General features: G+C 48.3%; 1 protein-coding gene and 1 long non-coding RNA gene across 2 annotated transcripts in view; one reads left to right on the top strand and one right to left on the bottom strand.

The window, feature by feature from the left end:
- The window catches only part of LOC309346269, a 242,295-nt gene that overhangs the window by 37,911 nt on the left and 186,576 nt on the right, over positions 1-17,808 (top strand). The gene's annotated exons all lie outside the window — the stretch shown is intronic.
- SLC1A5 (solute carrier family 1 member 5) overlaps positions 8,918-17,808 on the bottom strand; it is a 43,606-nt gene continuing 34,715 nt past the window's right edge. The window contains exons 7-8 of the mRNA XM_081869127.1: positions 12,365-12,499; positions 8,918-10,210 (exon numbers count right to left, since the gene is read on the bottom strand). Coding sequence (XP_081725253.1) covers positions 9,982-10,210; positions 12,365-12,499 — 364 coding nt within the window. The 3' untranslated portion in view covers positions 8,918-9,981. The remainder of the gene's footprint in view (positions 10,211-12,364; positions 12,500-17,808) is intronic.

The following is a 17,808-nucleotide window of genomic DNA, read 5'->3' as shown; positions in this document are numbered from 1 at the left end:
CTGCATTCTGGATTAGTTGTAGTTTCTGGGTCACCTTCAAAGGTAGCCCCACGTAGAGCGCATTGCAGTAGTCCAAGCGGGAGATAACTAGAGCATGCACCACTCTGGCGAGACAGTCTGCAGGCAGGGAGGGTCTCAGGCTGCGTACCAGATGGAGTTGGTGACAGCCGCCCTGGACACAGAATTGACCTGCGCCTCCATGGACAGCAGTGAGTCCAAAATGACTCCCAGGCTGCACACCTGGTCCTTCAGGGGCAGTTACCCCATTCAGGACCAGGGAGTCCTCCACACCAGCCTGCCCCCTGTCCCCCAAGTCCTCTTGTATGGCTTTAAAGGAGGGTTAGAGAAATTCATGGAGGATCTTTTGCTATCAATGGCTACTCGTCACAACGGTTATGCTCTGCATCAGCAGTGGGAGCTGTTATGCTTCTGAATATCAGTAGCTGGAAACTGCAGAAGGGGGAAAGGCTGTTGTATCAAAGTCCTGCTTGCAGGATTCCACAGGCATCTGGTTGGCCACTGTGAGAACAGGATACTGCCCTAGATGTGCCGCTGGCCTGATCCAGCAAAGCTGTTCTTGTCTTCAGAATTTGCATGAGAGTCCAGATTTCTAAAATGAGGGGGGTTGAGTTTCAGCTCGATCGGTGAAACTCTTTATGCCCATTGCAGCTGTACACAAGGCAAATTGTAGTGAGTCACTGCTGGGAAAGGCACTAAATTCCTGAATGTTGTTTGGAAAGCCACACAGCGCTGGGGATTAATTTAGCTTGTGAATAAGTCCTCTTGCTGTCAGGGGGCGGGATATAATTCGGAACAAACATGCATGGGATTGGGCCACACTTAAAAGAGGCAAAACCTTATGTGATTGTTTTCCGGCGGCAGATTTTGCATCAGTTTTATGGTTTATGTAAAACTATCCACGGGAGCTTTTGTTCTTCTGAGTATTTCAACACAAATCAACAGCTAAGTCCTGTTTCTGGGCGACGGTCACGCAATTGCCAAAGGCACAATAAATGCATTGCCAGAATGTGTTTGGTTTGCTTTGTACGACACTCAGGGTAGCTTATAGCATGGCCCTCCCAATGCCATTGGACTCCAGCTCTCATCATCCCCTACGGACAGTCTAGGAAATGGGTACAAAACAACAGGGAGTGTATCATGTCAAACCATTATTCCTCCTAGCCCAGCACTCTTGAATATCTGGCTGTCAACAAGGGAAGGCCCATGGCTCAGAGCAACTGTTTTGCATGCAGGTTCAATCATCTGTATCCCACGATAGGGTTGGGAGATTCCTGCCTGCAGTGAAGACAATACTAAGCTAAATAGAGCCAACGGTCTGACAATATAAGGCAGCTTCCCAAGCTCTGGCACAGAGGTCTGTCTTTGCTTTAACTAGGCTCTTCTCTTGGGAGCAATAAACGAAAATCTGCCCTTATTCCCTTATGGGGGACACAAGAGCCCTTATAGAGTCCTTTGTAGGTTCTCCATCAGTCGGAGAAAAGAACAGAGGCCAACCAGAGAATATTGAGAAGCAAAGCAGCTCGTAAGCCTGATCTTTATTGAACTGTTGCAACAGGGTGCTCCCCTCACACGCAGGAAAGGAGGAGGACCCAGAACCCGGGTGTGCCCGCCCTTATATAGATATTTTAAATTGCCCGCCCTGGAGTCCAAGACCACCCCCAGAAACATCATACCTACATCACAGGAAAGGTGGTCTACAACAGAAATCTGAGTGTGTGGTTTACCTCGTCTGGCAGGTTACCTGTTAATGCTCACTTGATTAGATACCCTGGGGAGCCTGGCCAGTCTTTTGTAGTGACAAATACTTAGTTCCTGAGCCGGGTCACAGGCTCACCCTATTCATACACAGACATACCCTTAAGACAGCTTTTGTGAATGAAAAGACAATGGGGAGGCTTTTCCATTTTCCTTTGACCTTGCAGAGAAAACATTTGGTCAGTTTGGGAGTCAAAATGGCTCCAGGACTGCCCTCCTGTGCTGCGTCAAACATGTGGCCCATACATACATTTATGTATGTGTTTGCCTGGCTAACCCATGAACATTTATTATATATATATATGACCTTAATTTTTTATTTAATGGGAAATAAAAACTGCAGCCCCGCAGCCAAGCAGTGTCGGGCCTGTGCCTCCCCAGCCAAGCCTCCCTCTCCCTTTGTGCACACAGCTTCCCCTTGTTACACACCCAGCCGTTTGGGTGTGTCGTGTATGTGCCAGGAGCTTCAACCTTGCCAGGTACCAAAAGGGCAGAGTGGGAAGCAAGCTGCAGCAAGTCAACAGAGGACAGAAGACCGCGTTCCCTTAAGGTCTGTTTTTCCTTGTACCTCAAGCCCTGCGTTCCTTTGTTCAGAGGCTGGCGAGCACCCAGGAGCTGCACCCACGCAGCTATTCAGCCCAGGCACGAGCAGTTTCTCAGAGTTTGCCGGAGCAGGCCAGGATTTGCAGGATACCCGAACTTGCCTTGAGCTTAGTGCAGCCCGCAGAGACAGCAAACGCCCCTTGGCTTTCGTGCAGAGTTGACTGTGGTTCCGGCTTCCAACCTGCCACCGGCTAGAAATGTAGCTACAGTCAAGAGTACATGATGTGGCTTGCAATGTTCCCCTTCAGTATTTGGAATGAAGATACAGGACAGATTGTTGTTTAGTCGTGTCCGACTCTTCGTGACCCCCTGGACCAGAGCACGCCAGGGATTCCTGTCTTCCAATGCCTCCCCCAGTTTGGTCAAACTCATGTTCGTAGCTTCGAGAACACTGTCCAACCATCTCGTCCCTGGAAGACTCCCTGGAAAATACCCTGATGTTGGGAAAGATGGAGGGCACAAGGAGAAGGGAACGACAGAGGATGAGATGTTTGGACAGTGTTCTCGAAGCTACCAGCATGCCTTTGACCAAACTGCGGGAGACAGTGGAAGACAGGAGTGCCTGGCGTGCTCTGGTCCAGGGGGTCATGAAGAGTCGGACACGACTAAACGACTAAACGACTAAACAACAATGAGGTCGCAGCACTTATCTCGCTTTCAGGCTGAGGGAGCCAGAGTTTGTCCACAGACAGCTTTCTGGCTGATGTGCCCAGCATGACTAAACCACTTCTGGCACAATGGAACACCGTGATGGAAACCAGAGCGCATGGAAACACTGTTTACCTTCCCGCCGCAGCGGAACCCATTAATCTACTTGCACTAGTATGCTTTCAAATTGCTAGGTTTGCTAGGTTGGCAGGAGCTGGGACAGAGTAAGAGAGCTCATCCAGTCGCAGGGATTCGAACTGCCGACCTTCTGATCGGCAAGTCCAAGAGGCCCGGTGGTTTAGACCACAGCGCCACCCGCGTCCCACTGCCCATTAAAGTACTGTGCTGAGTTAGATGAACAAATAGACCAGGTGTAAGGCAGGTTCCCACGTTTCCTTCTCCCTAAGGTAGGAAGGCTACCTTAGGGTATTATCACTTCCACTAAACTCAGGAACTGCAAATAAGAGTTTGGGGGGGGGGAGGAAGAGGACAACCCATGCAGGCAATGGCTTGTAGTACTTTATTTATTTATTTATCATGGAAGTTCCTGTAATAATAAGACAAAAAAATTGTTGGAACAATTCTCATTTTTAGTAATTAATAAGCCATTGCTAAGGTCTGTATAGTTCAAGCTATGGTTTTCCCAGTAGTGATGTATGGAAGTGAGAGCTGGACCATAAAGAAGGCTGATCGCCGAAGAATAAATGCTTTTGAATTATGGTGCTGGAGGAGACTCTCGAGAGTCCCATGGACTGCAAGAAGATCAAACCTCTCCATTCTGAAGGAAATCAGCCCTGAGTGCTCACTGGAAGGACAGATCCTGAAGCTGAGGCTCCAATACTTTGGCCACCTCATGAGAAGAGAAGACTCCCTGGAAAAGACCCTGATGTTGGGAAAGATGGAGGGCACAAGGAGAAAGGGACGATAGAGGATGAGATGGTGGGACAGTGTTCTCGAAGCTGCCAGCATGAGTTTGACTAAACTGCGGGAGGCAGTGGAAGACAGGAGTGCCTGGCGTGCTCTGGTCCATGGGGTCACAAAGAGTTGGACACGACTAAACAACAACAACAACAACAACAACAACAACAACAAGCTGTTGCTTGCAGTGGTCAGCATCACTGGCAGGGGTTGCTTTTGGACTAATGGGCAGAAAAAACTATTGCAGACACCCTTCTTAGACACTGCAGAAGATTCTATTGACTACAGACAATGCTTTGAAACCTAATTTCATCAGCAGAGACCTGTGGAAACCTGGGGTGCTGTAGGCAACCTGCTGGCAACTGCTGACCACACATTACATCGGAAGCCTCAAGCGTAAAAAAGTGATAACGCAATCGCCTTCCGCGGGGTGGAAGTGCCACAAAAACGATTTAACATTAATGAAGAAAACAAACCGACACACATTGCTTCCAAATCTGTTTTTATTATCTTGTACGATGTGGCAATTGCACGTTTCCTCCACCCACCCCACAATGTAGGAAGGAGATTGTATGCAAATAAAAAACAACCTGATTTATCTCCCCCACCCCCCAAAAATCAGTCTCGCCACCACTTTGGGGGGTCGCTAGCTCACCAGAAACACGACATTCCTTGCCTGTATCTTTTTAAGAGCAGCTTGATCTGCAGGTGCAGCTTTAAAAGCACAGAAAGAATCAGCTCCCTGCAGATCAGGCTGTTACTAAAGACAGAAGAGCAGGGCCTGGTTTGAAGAAATGCAAGCCCGCCGCCACCCCTCTGCCCCCGCCAAAGCCCAGCAGGTTCAACATCGGAGAAAAATGCCAGCTGCCACAACAGCCCACCTGGCTCACCTGTTCCGATATTGGGAAGAAAGTTAACATAGCTGCTTCCTAGGGAAGCCAGCTCTTAACCCAGGCGTCAAATACGCCCCCGACATACAGAGATGGTGCCGTTCTGCATCTCTGTTGACTATGAAACAGAACCTAAAGCAAGTGCACCACCCAATAACACTTAGCATTATAGGCAGCCTCCAGGCTAGGCTCTCTTCCGTACAGGATCGGGACTGAGGGCAGGAGAACTGCAATAGCAGCATAAGCAGAAGGAAAGAGACTGAGGCTGTGCCCATCTCCTGTTTTCACTGAGCAGCTGAGAAGACTTAGCAGCAAGCAGATGATCCTCTCTCTGGCCAAGCAGCAAGACCCCGTAGGTTCCTTTCCCAAATTTTGTGGATCAGGATCACCGAAGTGTCAGCTGTCATGTGCACCCAAACCCCTTTGCAGATGGTAGGGGCTTAGCCCCAATGGTCGTCCGCACTTCCCCTCTTTGTGGGTTGAGGGCAATTCTGAACGGCGTTCAGCAACGGAGGGTACTTTTAAGCAACAGGAGGTAGCGAATGTTAACTAAAACAGCGTGAAGAGTACCAACTTGCACCCACAGCTTCCCACTTGGAACAATCCACCTGCAGAATACGGAGGGTGGCATATTTGGCACTAAAACAAAACCCATGTTTATTTTGAAGTGCCAGCTGGATACCAGTCACTGGCATTTGAAGGTTTACCCAAAGTGGAATGTGGAACGAGGGGTACAGGAGCCAGCCTCCTATGATCACCCAACGCCAGGGAATGCATGCGTTCTGCGCTAAAAGCAAAAAATCATGTACCAAGGAAAACCAGATCCTGTATATAAATCAGGCACACGGATAACACTGGCTTAGTTTCATGTTTTGTACAATTTATTTTGCAGTCTGTGCACAATTTCATTTTGGCTTTGCTAGCCACGGAAAGGAGGAAGACCCTGGAGCCCCACACCCAAGGGCTGTGAACCTTAACCACTTATCCGCTTTGAATTGAAGCCTATGCTTCTTTCCGCCATCCCAGAGTCCCACACTTTTCTCTCCTTGTTAAGTCACACCTGGACTTGCTAGAACCAAAAGGTCAAACCCTGAAACTTGCAGGCTCCGGGCTTTGATGTAGTACAGCCTGTGCCCCCAAAAGTGACAGCAGGTGTTTCCACCCCTCATCTGGCAATCTGATCTCAACAGGCATTATCATAAACGTTGCTTGGGCAGGGAAAGCCTTGACACAAACCCATGCGGAGGTGCAATCTAGAGAGCTCCTGTTTAATGCCAGCGATCTCCGCCCACTCAGAGAACACTTAAAACACCATTCCTGCCCAAACAGGTGGGGAGCTCTGTTGGCACGAAGGGAGAACTCCAGAACATTATGTGCTATTGCATGCAGGTGGTGAACCAGTCACAAAAGAGTAGCTTTTATTTTGGGGGAGAAGGAAGTTCCTAACTCATTCCTTATACAGTGGTACCTCGGGTTAAGAACTTAATCCGTTCTGGAGGTCCGTTCTTAACCTGAAACTGTTCTTAACCTGAAGCACCACTTTAGCTAATGGGGCCTCCTGCTGCCACCATGCCGTCGGAGCACGATTTCTGTTCTCATCCTGAAGCAAAGTTCTTAACCCGAGATACTATTTCTGGGTTAGCGGAGTCTGTAGCCTGAAGCGTATGTAACCTGAGGTACCACTGTATAAGTATTTCAGAATCTACAACTTTCAGCAGTCAGAGGTGAAAAGAAAATACCTACTTGTGCCGTCCTTGCAACATTATTATGATGTTCACAAAGTAAATACCGTATTTTTTGCTCTATAAGACTCACTTTTTCCCTCCTAAAAAGTAAGGGGAAATGTGTGTGCGTCTTATGGAGCAAATGCAGGCTGCGCAGCTATCCCAGAAGCCAGAACAGCAAGAGGGATTGCTGCTTTCACTGCGCAGCGATCCCTCTTGTTGTTCTGGCTTCTGAGATTCAGAATTTTTTCCCCCTTGTTTTCCTCCTCCAAAAACTAGGTGCGTCTTATGGTCTGGTGCATCTTATGAAGCGAAAAATACGGTATATTTAATTCACACATCGTCTACCAATCCAGCATTTTCCGCTGTGCGTTTCTCTGCAGGGTGCACACAGCCCTGTTCACCACTTCCTTAAGTCTCCTTTGCACAACCACAAGAACTCCTGAAGGAGAAAGTTGCTAGATGGAGGAGCATAAACCCGTCAGAGATTATGATTATTATTTAAATTTGTATACTGCTCTTCATCCAATGATCACAGGGCGGTTAACAACAGGTTGATCAATTTTGCCAACAGATGGCTCTCCCTAACTTCTTACATGCTTTAGAAGAGTAACTAAAGAAGGGGACTAGGCAGCCCTTTCTCTAGCGCTTCCATCAAGTAACATTTCAGCAGCAGGAAGATCTTAAAGGAACATTACCAGAATATCTGCTTCCAGTGCACTGAGAGAGCAAAACCTAATTGCCCCATGCTGCAATTGGTGTTTGCCTAGACACCACTTGAAGCCTACCTCCGAATTTTGACACACAAAGCCTACTAAGGAGTCCTGCATGGCCAAAATGGAAGAGAATGCAGCCAACTAATCAATAAGATCTACAGTTCAAAACACTGAAGTCGGATTTAAAAGCTCTGACATTCTACTGATTTTTATTTTTTTTTAAGACTGCAAAACATCTCCACTGATATGCTTCAGGCAGCTATTGGCCAGGTTATGAGCGCCTGCGGCGAAACCCACATTTTCATCAGCAAAAGGTAGTGGCGCCCACCCTGTGGAACGCCGTCCCATCAGATGTCAAGGAAATAAACAACTCTCTGACTTTTAGAAGACATCTGAAGGCAGCCCTGTTTAGGGAAGTTTTTAATCTTTGATCTTTTATAGTGTTTTTAATATTCTGGTTGGGAGCCATCCAGAGTGGCTGGGGTATAAATAATGAATTATTATTATTATAGTATGCATTCTGGATCTGCACAGGGCATTGTGGAGGGATAAGGTACCAGCATCTGGATTCCGATCTACAGGCTCCGGAAGCTACAACGTATGGAAGTAGATATGGCCGGGTAGAATCCAATGCCAATAATAATAATAATAATAATAATAATAATAATAATAATATTTATACCCCACCCATCTTGCTGCATTTCCCCAGCCACTCTGAGCAGCTTCCAACAGAATATTAAAATACAATAATCTATTAAACATTAAAAGCTTCCCTAAACAGGGCTGCCTTCAGATGTCTTCGAAAAGTCCAGTAGTTATGGTTCTCTTTGACATCTGGTGGGAGGGCATTCCACAGGGCGGGTGCCCCTACCGAGAAGGCCCTCTGCCTGGTTCCCTGTAACTTGGCTTCTCGCAGCGAGGGAACTGCCAGAAGGTCCTCGGAGCTGGACCTCAGTGTCTGGGCAGAACGATGGGGGTGGAGACGCTCCTTCAGGTATACTGGACCGAGGCCGTATGGGAGAATCAGCTAAGTTCCCAGTCCTCAAGATTGCAGACACTTGAAAAGGTACAAAAGATTCCATTGGTCAAAGTCTAAGCCTGCGTGTGAGACAAGGCCAAGGCTGCAGGCCCGGGCACGGTTTCCAAGTGACCCTGTGTGTGCATAAGCATATATTTGCTTCAAGTTAAGGCCCTGCAGTTCTCTGTGGGGGTGCTGCCAGACCTTTGTCAGCCACTGCAAGGAAGACAGAAGGACCCTGGAGGTTCACCTCCCGCATACACACCTATCCAAAGAGATTCCCCCACCACTTTTCCTACTCTATCCCATCATCGGTGGTACTTCCTCCCTTTCTTCCTCACTGCCAATGTCTGCTTCAGCGTCTGCTGGGCTTTGGACAGGCCAGGCATTGCCGAAAATTTGGTCCAGGGGGGCCACCACTCACCAGCTCCTTCTGCAAAGCCTGACCACTTGCACATCAGCGGCTGCTCGGCACAAGACTGGAATAAAAGTGATGAGAAACTAAGCCACAGAGGTTAACTCTCACCCCTGAAGCTACTCCACTGTCTCTCACTTTCTTTGACCTCCCAACGCTGCCCAGCCCCTTTAATTCCAGTGTGGAGAGAAAAAACACCATTCGGATCCTTTTAAGTTCCAGAAATAAATTAAATTACATCGCAGCTGCTGGAACCAGGAGTTGCCACTTCAAGAGAGCACTGGAGTGCTGTCTAGTTCTTGCACGTGATGACCCAAGCAGGGAAGAAGGGAGGAAAATATGTAGGTTTTAAGCAGTTCAAGGAAAATTTTGGCTTTGCAGGGAATGGCAGAAATTCCAGCGACCCAGCGGTGACTCTCAATGTTCAATTGCACATCGCACAGCCTTGGCATAAGGATTTGAAGAGAAGTTGCAAGGCAAAGAAATTGTAAAAGGCAGAAAGAAATTCTCTCTCCCCCCATTCCTGTTTGACGATAGGTATTTATAGGTTCAAGCGGTGCACTGCTCAAGTTATTGAATTGTGGGGTGGGCCAGGGGAGAATAAATCTGTCCGGAAATAAAGCAGTCTGCTTCCTCTTCCTGCAATGAAATGTAACTAAAAAGGGGGGTGACGACAATGGGAGGGAGTCAAAGATACTAGACACGGAAAGGACAACACCCAACCCCCTTGCTTGGTCCAAAACACAAAATAAAATAAAATAAAAAGCAGCAAAGGTAGCTAGAGATCTGGAAGAAGGAAAAGAGTGATATTAAGAGACCTCCAAAGTCACTGCTACCAGTTTCCACATTGCAGATTAAAAAACTTAAGGGTTCAGCCTGGAACGTGCAAAGTGTTGTGCCTCTGAGAATATCCAGAGCGCCCTTTCTCCTGAGCAACAGCACCCCCAACCCTCATCTCCTTAAAGAGGGAGAGGCTTCCAGCCAAGCAGAGCTATTTCCAGGCAGCATCAAGCCCCCAACATTGACATTTTTCAGGGGGGGGGGGAAGTCCCGTTTGAAATTTTCAAAGCACTGTGTGAAAAATCAGTCATTTAAAAAAGGTGGAAAGGAGTGTGCTGGGTGAAAATCGAAGAAGTTCCCCATCACCAAACCGCCTGCCCTTGCTTCTTATGGGAAACAGAAGTCTTTCAAAGGTGGAGCAGATTCGGGAGCTGTCCTTAAAAATGGAACCCTAACTTTAAAAAAATGAAGTCTAGCCTCTTCGTAGGCTGCTTTACATCACGGATTCTTTTTCGCAGGAGTTGATGCCCTCCAAGGGGGCAGGCCCGTCCCTCTTGATCAGGGGGGAGCCTTCTTCCGCCCCCACTTCCTTGCCGCCGTCCGTCTTGATCTCCATCAGCTCCTCTGCCTCTGCCTTGCCTTCCGTCCTTTCGGTGTACACCTGCAGGAGCCCAGCGCCAAAAGCATCGCCTTCCACGTTTAGGACGGTGCAGGTGCGATCCCTGGTGCAAACGAAAGAGGCAATGACTGAGGTGCTCGGAGTTAAGCAACAAGGGTTGTTAGCAACGTACACTGGACACAGAGCCTCCATGTTCAGGAGCAATCTATCTCTGAGAACCAGACGGACAGCAGGGAAAGGCTGAGACCTTTGTGCCCCGCTTAAGAAAACGCAGAGGCCATAGCTGTCAACTTTTCCCTTTTCTTACGAGGAATCCTATTCAGAATACGGGAATTTCCCTTTTAAAAAGGGAAATGTTGACAGCTATCGCAGAGGCATGTGACTGCTGAACCAGGCAAGACCTTTGGGCCAGATCCAGCCGGGCCCTTCCTGTATTCTTGCGCCATGTGCAGATTCCCCCAAGCGACAGGAGGAAAAGCTAAATGCTCAGCTGCTTTTAACCTTTCCTCTGAGGCCCCCCAGGGACCCTCAGCACACCTGGTCCAGCCAGCCATACTGGACAAGTCCGTTGGACAAATACACCCCCTGGCTGCCATGAGCAAAACACACTGCTCAGCGGGGGGGGGGGGAGGGGGGAATAGGCATCCCGGGGACATATTGAAGGAGAGCTGGAGGAGAGGATCCTTGATTCCTCCCCAGAGCGACTGGGTTAAAAAAAAAAAATGCAAGAAAAATGGCTCGGAGTCAGAAGGTTCCACAGTCAACACTGCATCCATGCTTGAAAGGACGTCATCAGGCAGCGAAACTGGAAAAGACCCCTGCTTGAATCTTTGGAGAGCTGCTACTTCAACTCCGATTACAGGGGTAGACAGACCAATGGCCTGACTCTGACCACATCTGCACCATCCACTGAAAGCACACTGATACCACTTTAAACAGGAATGGCTTCCCCTGAAGAATTCTGGGAGCTGTGGTTTGTACAGAGTGTTGTCAGGAGACTCTGTTCCCCTCCCAAAACTACAATTCCCAGAGTTCCCTAGTTTAATGATCAGTCCTTCTTTACAGTGGTGCCCCGCAAGACGAATGCCTCGCAAGACGGAAAACTCGCTAGACGAAAGAGTTTTCTGTCTTGGAGGTGCTTCACAAAACGAATTTCCTATGGGCTTGCTTCACAAGACGAAAATGTCTTGCGAGTTCCTGCGGGGTTCCCCCCCCCTTTTCTAAGCCGCTAAAAGCTGCTAATAGCGCTAATCCGCTAATCCGTCAATGGGCTTGCTTCGCAAGACGAAAAAACCGCTAGAAGAAGAGACTCGCAGAACGGATTCTTTTCGTCTTGCGAGGCACCACTGTACAGGCAACTCTGGGAATTGTAGCTGTGAAGGGGAATAGGAATGTCTAACAACTCTCTGCACCCTGAATAAACTACAGCTCCCAGGATTTTCCAGCCGAAGCCGTTGTTTAAAGCGGAATCATAACCCTTTAAATGTATTATTTTTAGTATTTCATAAAACCTATACACAGCTTGTTTGTAAATTTTTAAAACAAACTTCAAAGTGGTTTACAAGAAGGAGGAAACAGTAAAATTAACGGCAAAAACAGCTGAAAAAAACTAAGAATTAAAATCAGCAATAAACTAAAAACAGATCAAAACACACATCAACGTTCTCTGCATCTGGGTAGCCTTGTCTGATCAATAAAACAAACTTCAGAAGGTGAAAAAAAAAGAGAACAGTGCGGGAGCACGGGTGATGTCAACAGGCAGCAAGTTCAAGTTTAGGTGTTGCCACGGTAAAAGATCGAATTCTTATAAATGCGGAATGGGCATGATTTGGCATCTTTTAACAGTGTACGGTGCAAATGTGGCCTTGGTCCATGGCAACTTTGTCCAGTCAAATGCCCTGCCCCAAAAAATTGTCCTTGGGAGGATTATTTGCGGAAGATTCAACTGGTTATCTACCACCCCCTTTCAAGGCAGCAACTCTCTGCAATGGCTTCTGCTTTCCTATGTGAACCTGGGGCCTCTTCCTTGAGCCACTTGCTGCAAAAGTCCCTCCTCTAAGCTTGCAGAATGAGGCCAAGGCAAGAGGAAGAGGACCTGAAGGGGGACTAGCAAGGAGGCGGGAGGGAAAAAGATCCAGTCTTTTGACGGGGAAGTTGGGACTAGCCAGCCTGCCAACCCTGCAACGCTGTGAACATCAGTCAGGGAAATCGCCGGTCGCTGAGCCTCTCCCTCAAACTTTGCCCTCGGGGTACTTACACAAGCCAGTCCACTGCCAGAATGAGGGAGATGTCGTTGGTGGGCAGCCCGACAGCTTCCAAGATGATGGCGAGGGTGAGGACGCCACCCGCAGGAATCCCAGCAGCTCCGACGCTGGACGCCGTCGCAGTAATTCTGTGGGATGGAAATGGACAGGTTAAGAGATGTGTCCTTCTCGATGCTCAAGTACAGGATTTGGTCTTTATCCAGAGAGTGTGGGGGAAACCCAAAGAAGCAGGGAGACTGGAGGGCACCATATTTTTCGCTCCATAAGACGCACCTAGTTTTTAGAGTAAAACAAGGGAAAAAATATTCTGAACGAAACAGTGGTCGTATGATTTTTGTGGCTGATGCTGTGGCCACAGACATGTGATCTGATGGCGTATCTGGGGTGACCCAATGCAAACGGGAGCGTCGGGGTGAGCTCCCATTGCTCTGTCCCTGCGCCTGCCAACCTAGCAGTTCGAAAGCACCCCCGGGTGCAAGTAGATAAATAGGGACCGCTTACCAGCGGGAAGGTAAACGGCATTTCCGTGTGCTGCGCTGGGTCGCCAGATGCAGCTTGTCACGCTGGCCACGTGACCCGGAAGTGTCTGTGGACAGCACTGGCTCCCGGCCTCTAGAGTGAGATGAGCGCACAACCCTAGAGTCTGTCAAGACTGGCCCGTACGGGCAGGGGTACCTTTACCTTTTAATGCAAAAATCCTGAGGATCCATGCAGATCTGTGCTTTGTAACCACATTTTTGCACCATTGCAGCCCCAGGAAACAGTGGGTGCTTGATTTTTTTGGTGCAGGCTGTAGCCATGGACATGCTATGTGATCTGATGGTGAATTTGGGGTGACCCAATGTAAAAGTCCTGAGGATCCATGGGCTTTTACCTCCCCCCCTCCCAGGCAGCCTCGCTAGTGTCCCTTATCTTTCTTCCGATACCACCGATCAGCTGTTTCCTTTCAACACTCCCTTTCCTCTTGTTTGCCTTAGTGTCTTTTCCTTAGCTAGAGCAGTTTTTTGCTCCTCCTTTTCTTCTATTTTCTCTCCTTATTGCTTTAGTCTTCCTGTTTCCCCCCTTTGCAAGTTTGCTGTCTTTACCTCCCCCCTCCCAGGCAGCCTCCTTCATCTCTAGCGTCCCTTATCTCTCTCGCCAATCGGCAAACGATCAGCGGCTTTGTTTCAACACCCACTTCCCTCTTTCAAAAAAAAAAAAAAAAAAAAAAAAAAAGCATGATCTTCTTTTTGCCCCTGGGCAATTCGGCTCCAGGGACCACGCATTTGCTCCATAAGACGCACAGACATTTCCCCTTACTTTTTAGGAAGAAAAAAGTGTGTCTTATGAAGCGAAAAATACGGTAACTTTTGCAAATCCGAAGGCACCAGCCGGATTTTGTGGCAGCTGGTTTGGAAGGATAGCAGAGCCCCAAGTGGGCCTGATCACCCTCCCTCCCTCCCTCCCTTCCTTCCACACACAGCTTAGCCAAGAGAGGTCAGAGCTCTAACTGGGAAACCCTTTCTCCAGGAAGTGGGTACTGGTTGAGAACAGGACAAGGCAGCAAGCAGATCCTAGACAGACCAGCATAAATTCAGTCAGTGATGGGTAGGGAGAGATCAGCCACCTTCTGGAAACTCAAGCATTACTCTCAATTTGAGTAACCAGCGGCAACTGGGTGCCTGGGTTTTTGGACCCTTGGCCAAAGATTTCCTCATCTCCCCCCTGCTAGGTTCCTTATTCAAACTATGACCTGTTTGTGCACGCGAGTTCCTCTCTGCACCACCCTAACCCTCACAATTTATTGTTTCTTCGTTACCAGCTGTAATGTAAAGGTGGAATATTAAGTTAAAATAAGTTACATCAATGTGACAACAAGGATTTTGCTGAATTAAGAATTTGAACTGGAATACAAAAGGGGGAGGTGAGAGGAGGTCCGGGATATAAGGTAATGGAAATAAGAATTGGGAATTATATTTGTTTTGTTTTGTCTTTAAATGTGTATTTTTGCTTTTTGTTTTGTTAACTGTTTTTCTTTGTGTATAAAATTGGAAAATCTTAATAAATATTTAAAAAAAACAATTTATTGTTTCTTGGCATTCTGGAGAATCATGCCTAATAATAATAATAATAATAATTTATACCCCACCCATCTGGGCAGCTCCCAACAGAACACTAAAAACAGAATAGAACATCAAACATTAAAAACTTCCCAAAACAGGGCTGCCTTCAGATGTCTTCTAAAAGTCAGAGACAGTGGTACCTCGGGTTACATACGCTTCAGGTTACAGATTCCGCTAACCCAGAAATATTACCTCGGGTTAAGAACTTTGCTTCAGGATGAGAACAGAAATTGTGCTCTGGCGGTGCGGCAGCAGCAGGAGGCCCCATTAGCTAAAGTGGTGCTTCAGGTTAAGAACAGTTTCAGGTTAAGAAGGGACCTCCGGAATGAATTAAGTACTTAACCTGAGGTACCACTGTAGTTGTTTATTTCCTTGATATCTGAAGGGAGGCGCCGCCACCACCAAGAAGGCCCTCTGCCTGGTCCCCTGTAACCTCACTTGCTCGCAGGGAGGGAAACGCCAGAAGGCCCTTGGAGCTGGACCGCAGTGTCTGGGAAGAACGATGGGGGTGGAGACGCTCCTTCAGGTATTAACCAGATTAGCTGGCAATTGGGGAATACAAACACACACCACTAGGAAGGGTCAAGAATGAATCAGGCACCACACCCTGGATTAAAGAGTCTGTCTCTTCACCCTAGGCATGAGAACACCAGTGGCACTGTCTCCCCATAAAGCCACAAGCCTGGCCAAGGGTGCCTTCAGCTCCTCCCTGATGCTGCAAACAAGGGAATCTCCTGTAAGAGAGCTCTCACGCCATGCTCAACAGCCACCTTCACCAATTCAGGGCTCTCCAGATGTTCTGGACTACGACTGCCATTAGCCCCCTTCAGAACAGCTGTATGATGCAGAGGTTGATGAGAGCATGGCCTTGCTGGCTGGGGCTGATAGGCGCTGTAATCCCAAACATCTGGAGGGCACCAGGTTGGCGAAGGCTGCTCTGCAATAGCCAAACCTAAGTCCACAGAGCAGAATAAAGGAGACCCAGAGGCCTCCTCATCACCAATTTGTATTCTGCTTCCGAGAGCACTTTCCCATCCTAACAAAGACCCCTAAAGTAGTCTGCAACACAGATGAAATTTCAGTTTTAACTGCCTGCCTTAAACCATCGGTGATGGGGCTAGTCTGGCCTCTTAAGGCAGGGAATTCCACTGCAGTTGTCTTCCCGTGTCAAATGACAAATTGAAAGCCTCTCCTCCCCACCCCCACCCCGCATTTATGGCACTGTACAGTGGACGCTTGGGTTGCGAACGTGATCCGTGCAGGAAGCACATTTGCAACCTGCAGCACTGCATCTGGCGCGCACACAGGTTGTGATTCAGTACTTCTGCACATGCGCCCAAACCTGGAAGTAACCGGTTCTGGTGCTTCCGGGTTTGGGACCCGGGTGGCGCTGTGGGTAAAACCTCAGCGCCTAGGACTTGCCGATCGCATGGTCGGCGGTTCGAATCCCCGCAGGGGGTGCGCTCCCACCGTTCGGTCCCAGCGCCTGCCAACCTAGCAGTTCGAAAGCACCTCCGGGTGCAAGTAGATAAATAGGGACCGCTTACCAGCGGGAAGTTAAACGGCATTTCCGTGTGCTGCGCTGGCTTGCCAGATGCAGCTTGTCACGCTGGCCACGTGACCCGGAAGTGTCTGCGGACAGCGCTGGCTCCCAGCCTCTAGAGTGAGATGAGCGCACAACCCCAGAGTCGGTCACGACTGGCCCGTATGGGCAGGGGTACCTTTACCTTTACAACCCAAAATCGCGCAACCCAAAGCGAGGTAACCCGAGGTATGACTGTATAAAGAATGAATGAAAAAGAAAATCACACTGGTCTAGACTCCAAAGAACTACTTTAGGGTAAACACACGTTATTATTATTATTTAATCTCTTAGGTTTTGTGTCCCCCCCACCCCTTTCGGACAGCAGTCTTGTTAAGGGGGGCAAAACTGAGAGGTTCATCTGCTGTGGGATCCTTTGCAATGCAACGGAGGGTGATGAGGGGGGCACAGCTCTCCCTTTGCTTCCTCAGCACCCCTTAAAAAAACCACATGGCAGCCCCAAGGAATTGCTTGGGTTCCTCGTGGCCGCCACTCAGTGACAAAAAGCGTTCTTGAGAATCCCCTCAGGGTCCAAAAGCAGCTTGCCACATCTGCGGCACGTGATGCTGTTGACCGAGACACACAAACTGGACTGGAACTTGGTTTGCAGAATGCAGAGCTGGATCTTGCTGGGGGGGGGCGGGCGGGGTGCCTGCACTTTTAACCCAAGACAGAGGAACAAACATGGACGGATGACCAGCCAGGAGCAAAAACAGCCTCAGCTGAAATCCTGCCTCCAGCAGAGCAGAGGTCACTTGAGCAGAACCTCCCAGCTCCCTCCCGGACCCCTTCTGGTCGCAAGTTCTGCCTAAGCCTGCAGTTTTTTTACTGCCCTATGCCGCAACAAAGGGCCTCAGACACAGTTGATGATTAAGCACCTCGAGGCCAGGAGGGACAGGTCCACCTCCTGAACTGGAGAAAACAATATTTTACTTGCAATTGCTTTTTTAAAAAAAATGCACCCAAAAAATCAGTCTGCAAAGGTTTTCTGCCCTCGACACGTCTGTTAAAAAAAAGCAAAATCCTGTGCCAAGAAAAGTCTCTAGCCTTTCCTTGGTCGATCTAACTGCTGACCCCTATTTTATTCCAACCTAGATAGAGGAGTTTTTAAGAAGAGTTAGCATTTTGATAGGGGGAGGAAGAAGATGAGAAGCGCAGCAGGAGAAGGGCTTGAGTGGCAAATCCAAGCAGAAGCCCAAGTAGCCTTGCTGAGTGCATCTCATCTAGTCATGAGGACTAGAACTTTGTCACTGACAAAAGTGGCAAGGGCTCAGGACTCTACACTAGCTGTGGGACCCTTCTCTAGATGCTACCTGAATGAATTTAAAGATATATTTGTAAGTTTTAAAGCAGGGTTGTACATTTTTCTAGGTTTTGCTGTTTAATCTTTTGTAAATTGCGTTGTGAGTGGTTTTTTATTATTATTACAATCAAGCACTGCATAGAGTGTGTGAGAGATATTGGGGGGGGGGGTGGAGCTAGAGATGTACAGCTTCACAAACCACCAGCTATTCACCCCTCAAAATTCTGCACAGTATTGATGTAGAGGAGCATTTGTGCTGGTGCTCGACAATTTAGTCCAGCTGATCATCATCATTGTAGGAATTGGGTATTGACGTGGCAGAAACAGCAGAAGGCTTAAAGATTAGAGGAGCTTGGAGAAGCGGCAGGTGTCTAGTGTTTGGCCAGGCAAATAAAACCCTAGAGACTAGAAAATAGTTTCTGTGTTTGCCGCATCAAGTCCTGAACAAGA

Source organism: Podarcis erhardii (genome assembly GCF_964252035.2).
Source record: "Podarcis erhardii genome assembly, chromosome: 7".
Taxonomy (NCBI): Eukaryota; Metazoa; Chordata; class Lepidosauria; order Squamata; family Lacertidae; genus Podarcis; species Podarcis erhardii.
This window is presented reverse-complemented; position numbering and strand designations above follow the sequence as displayed.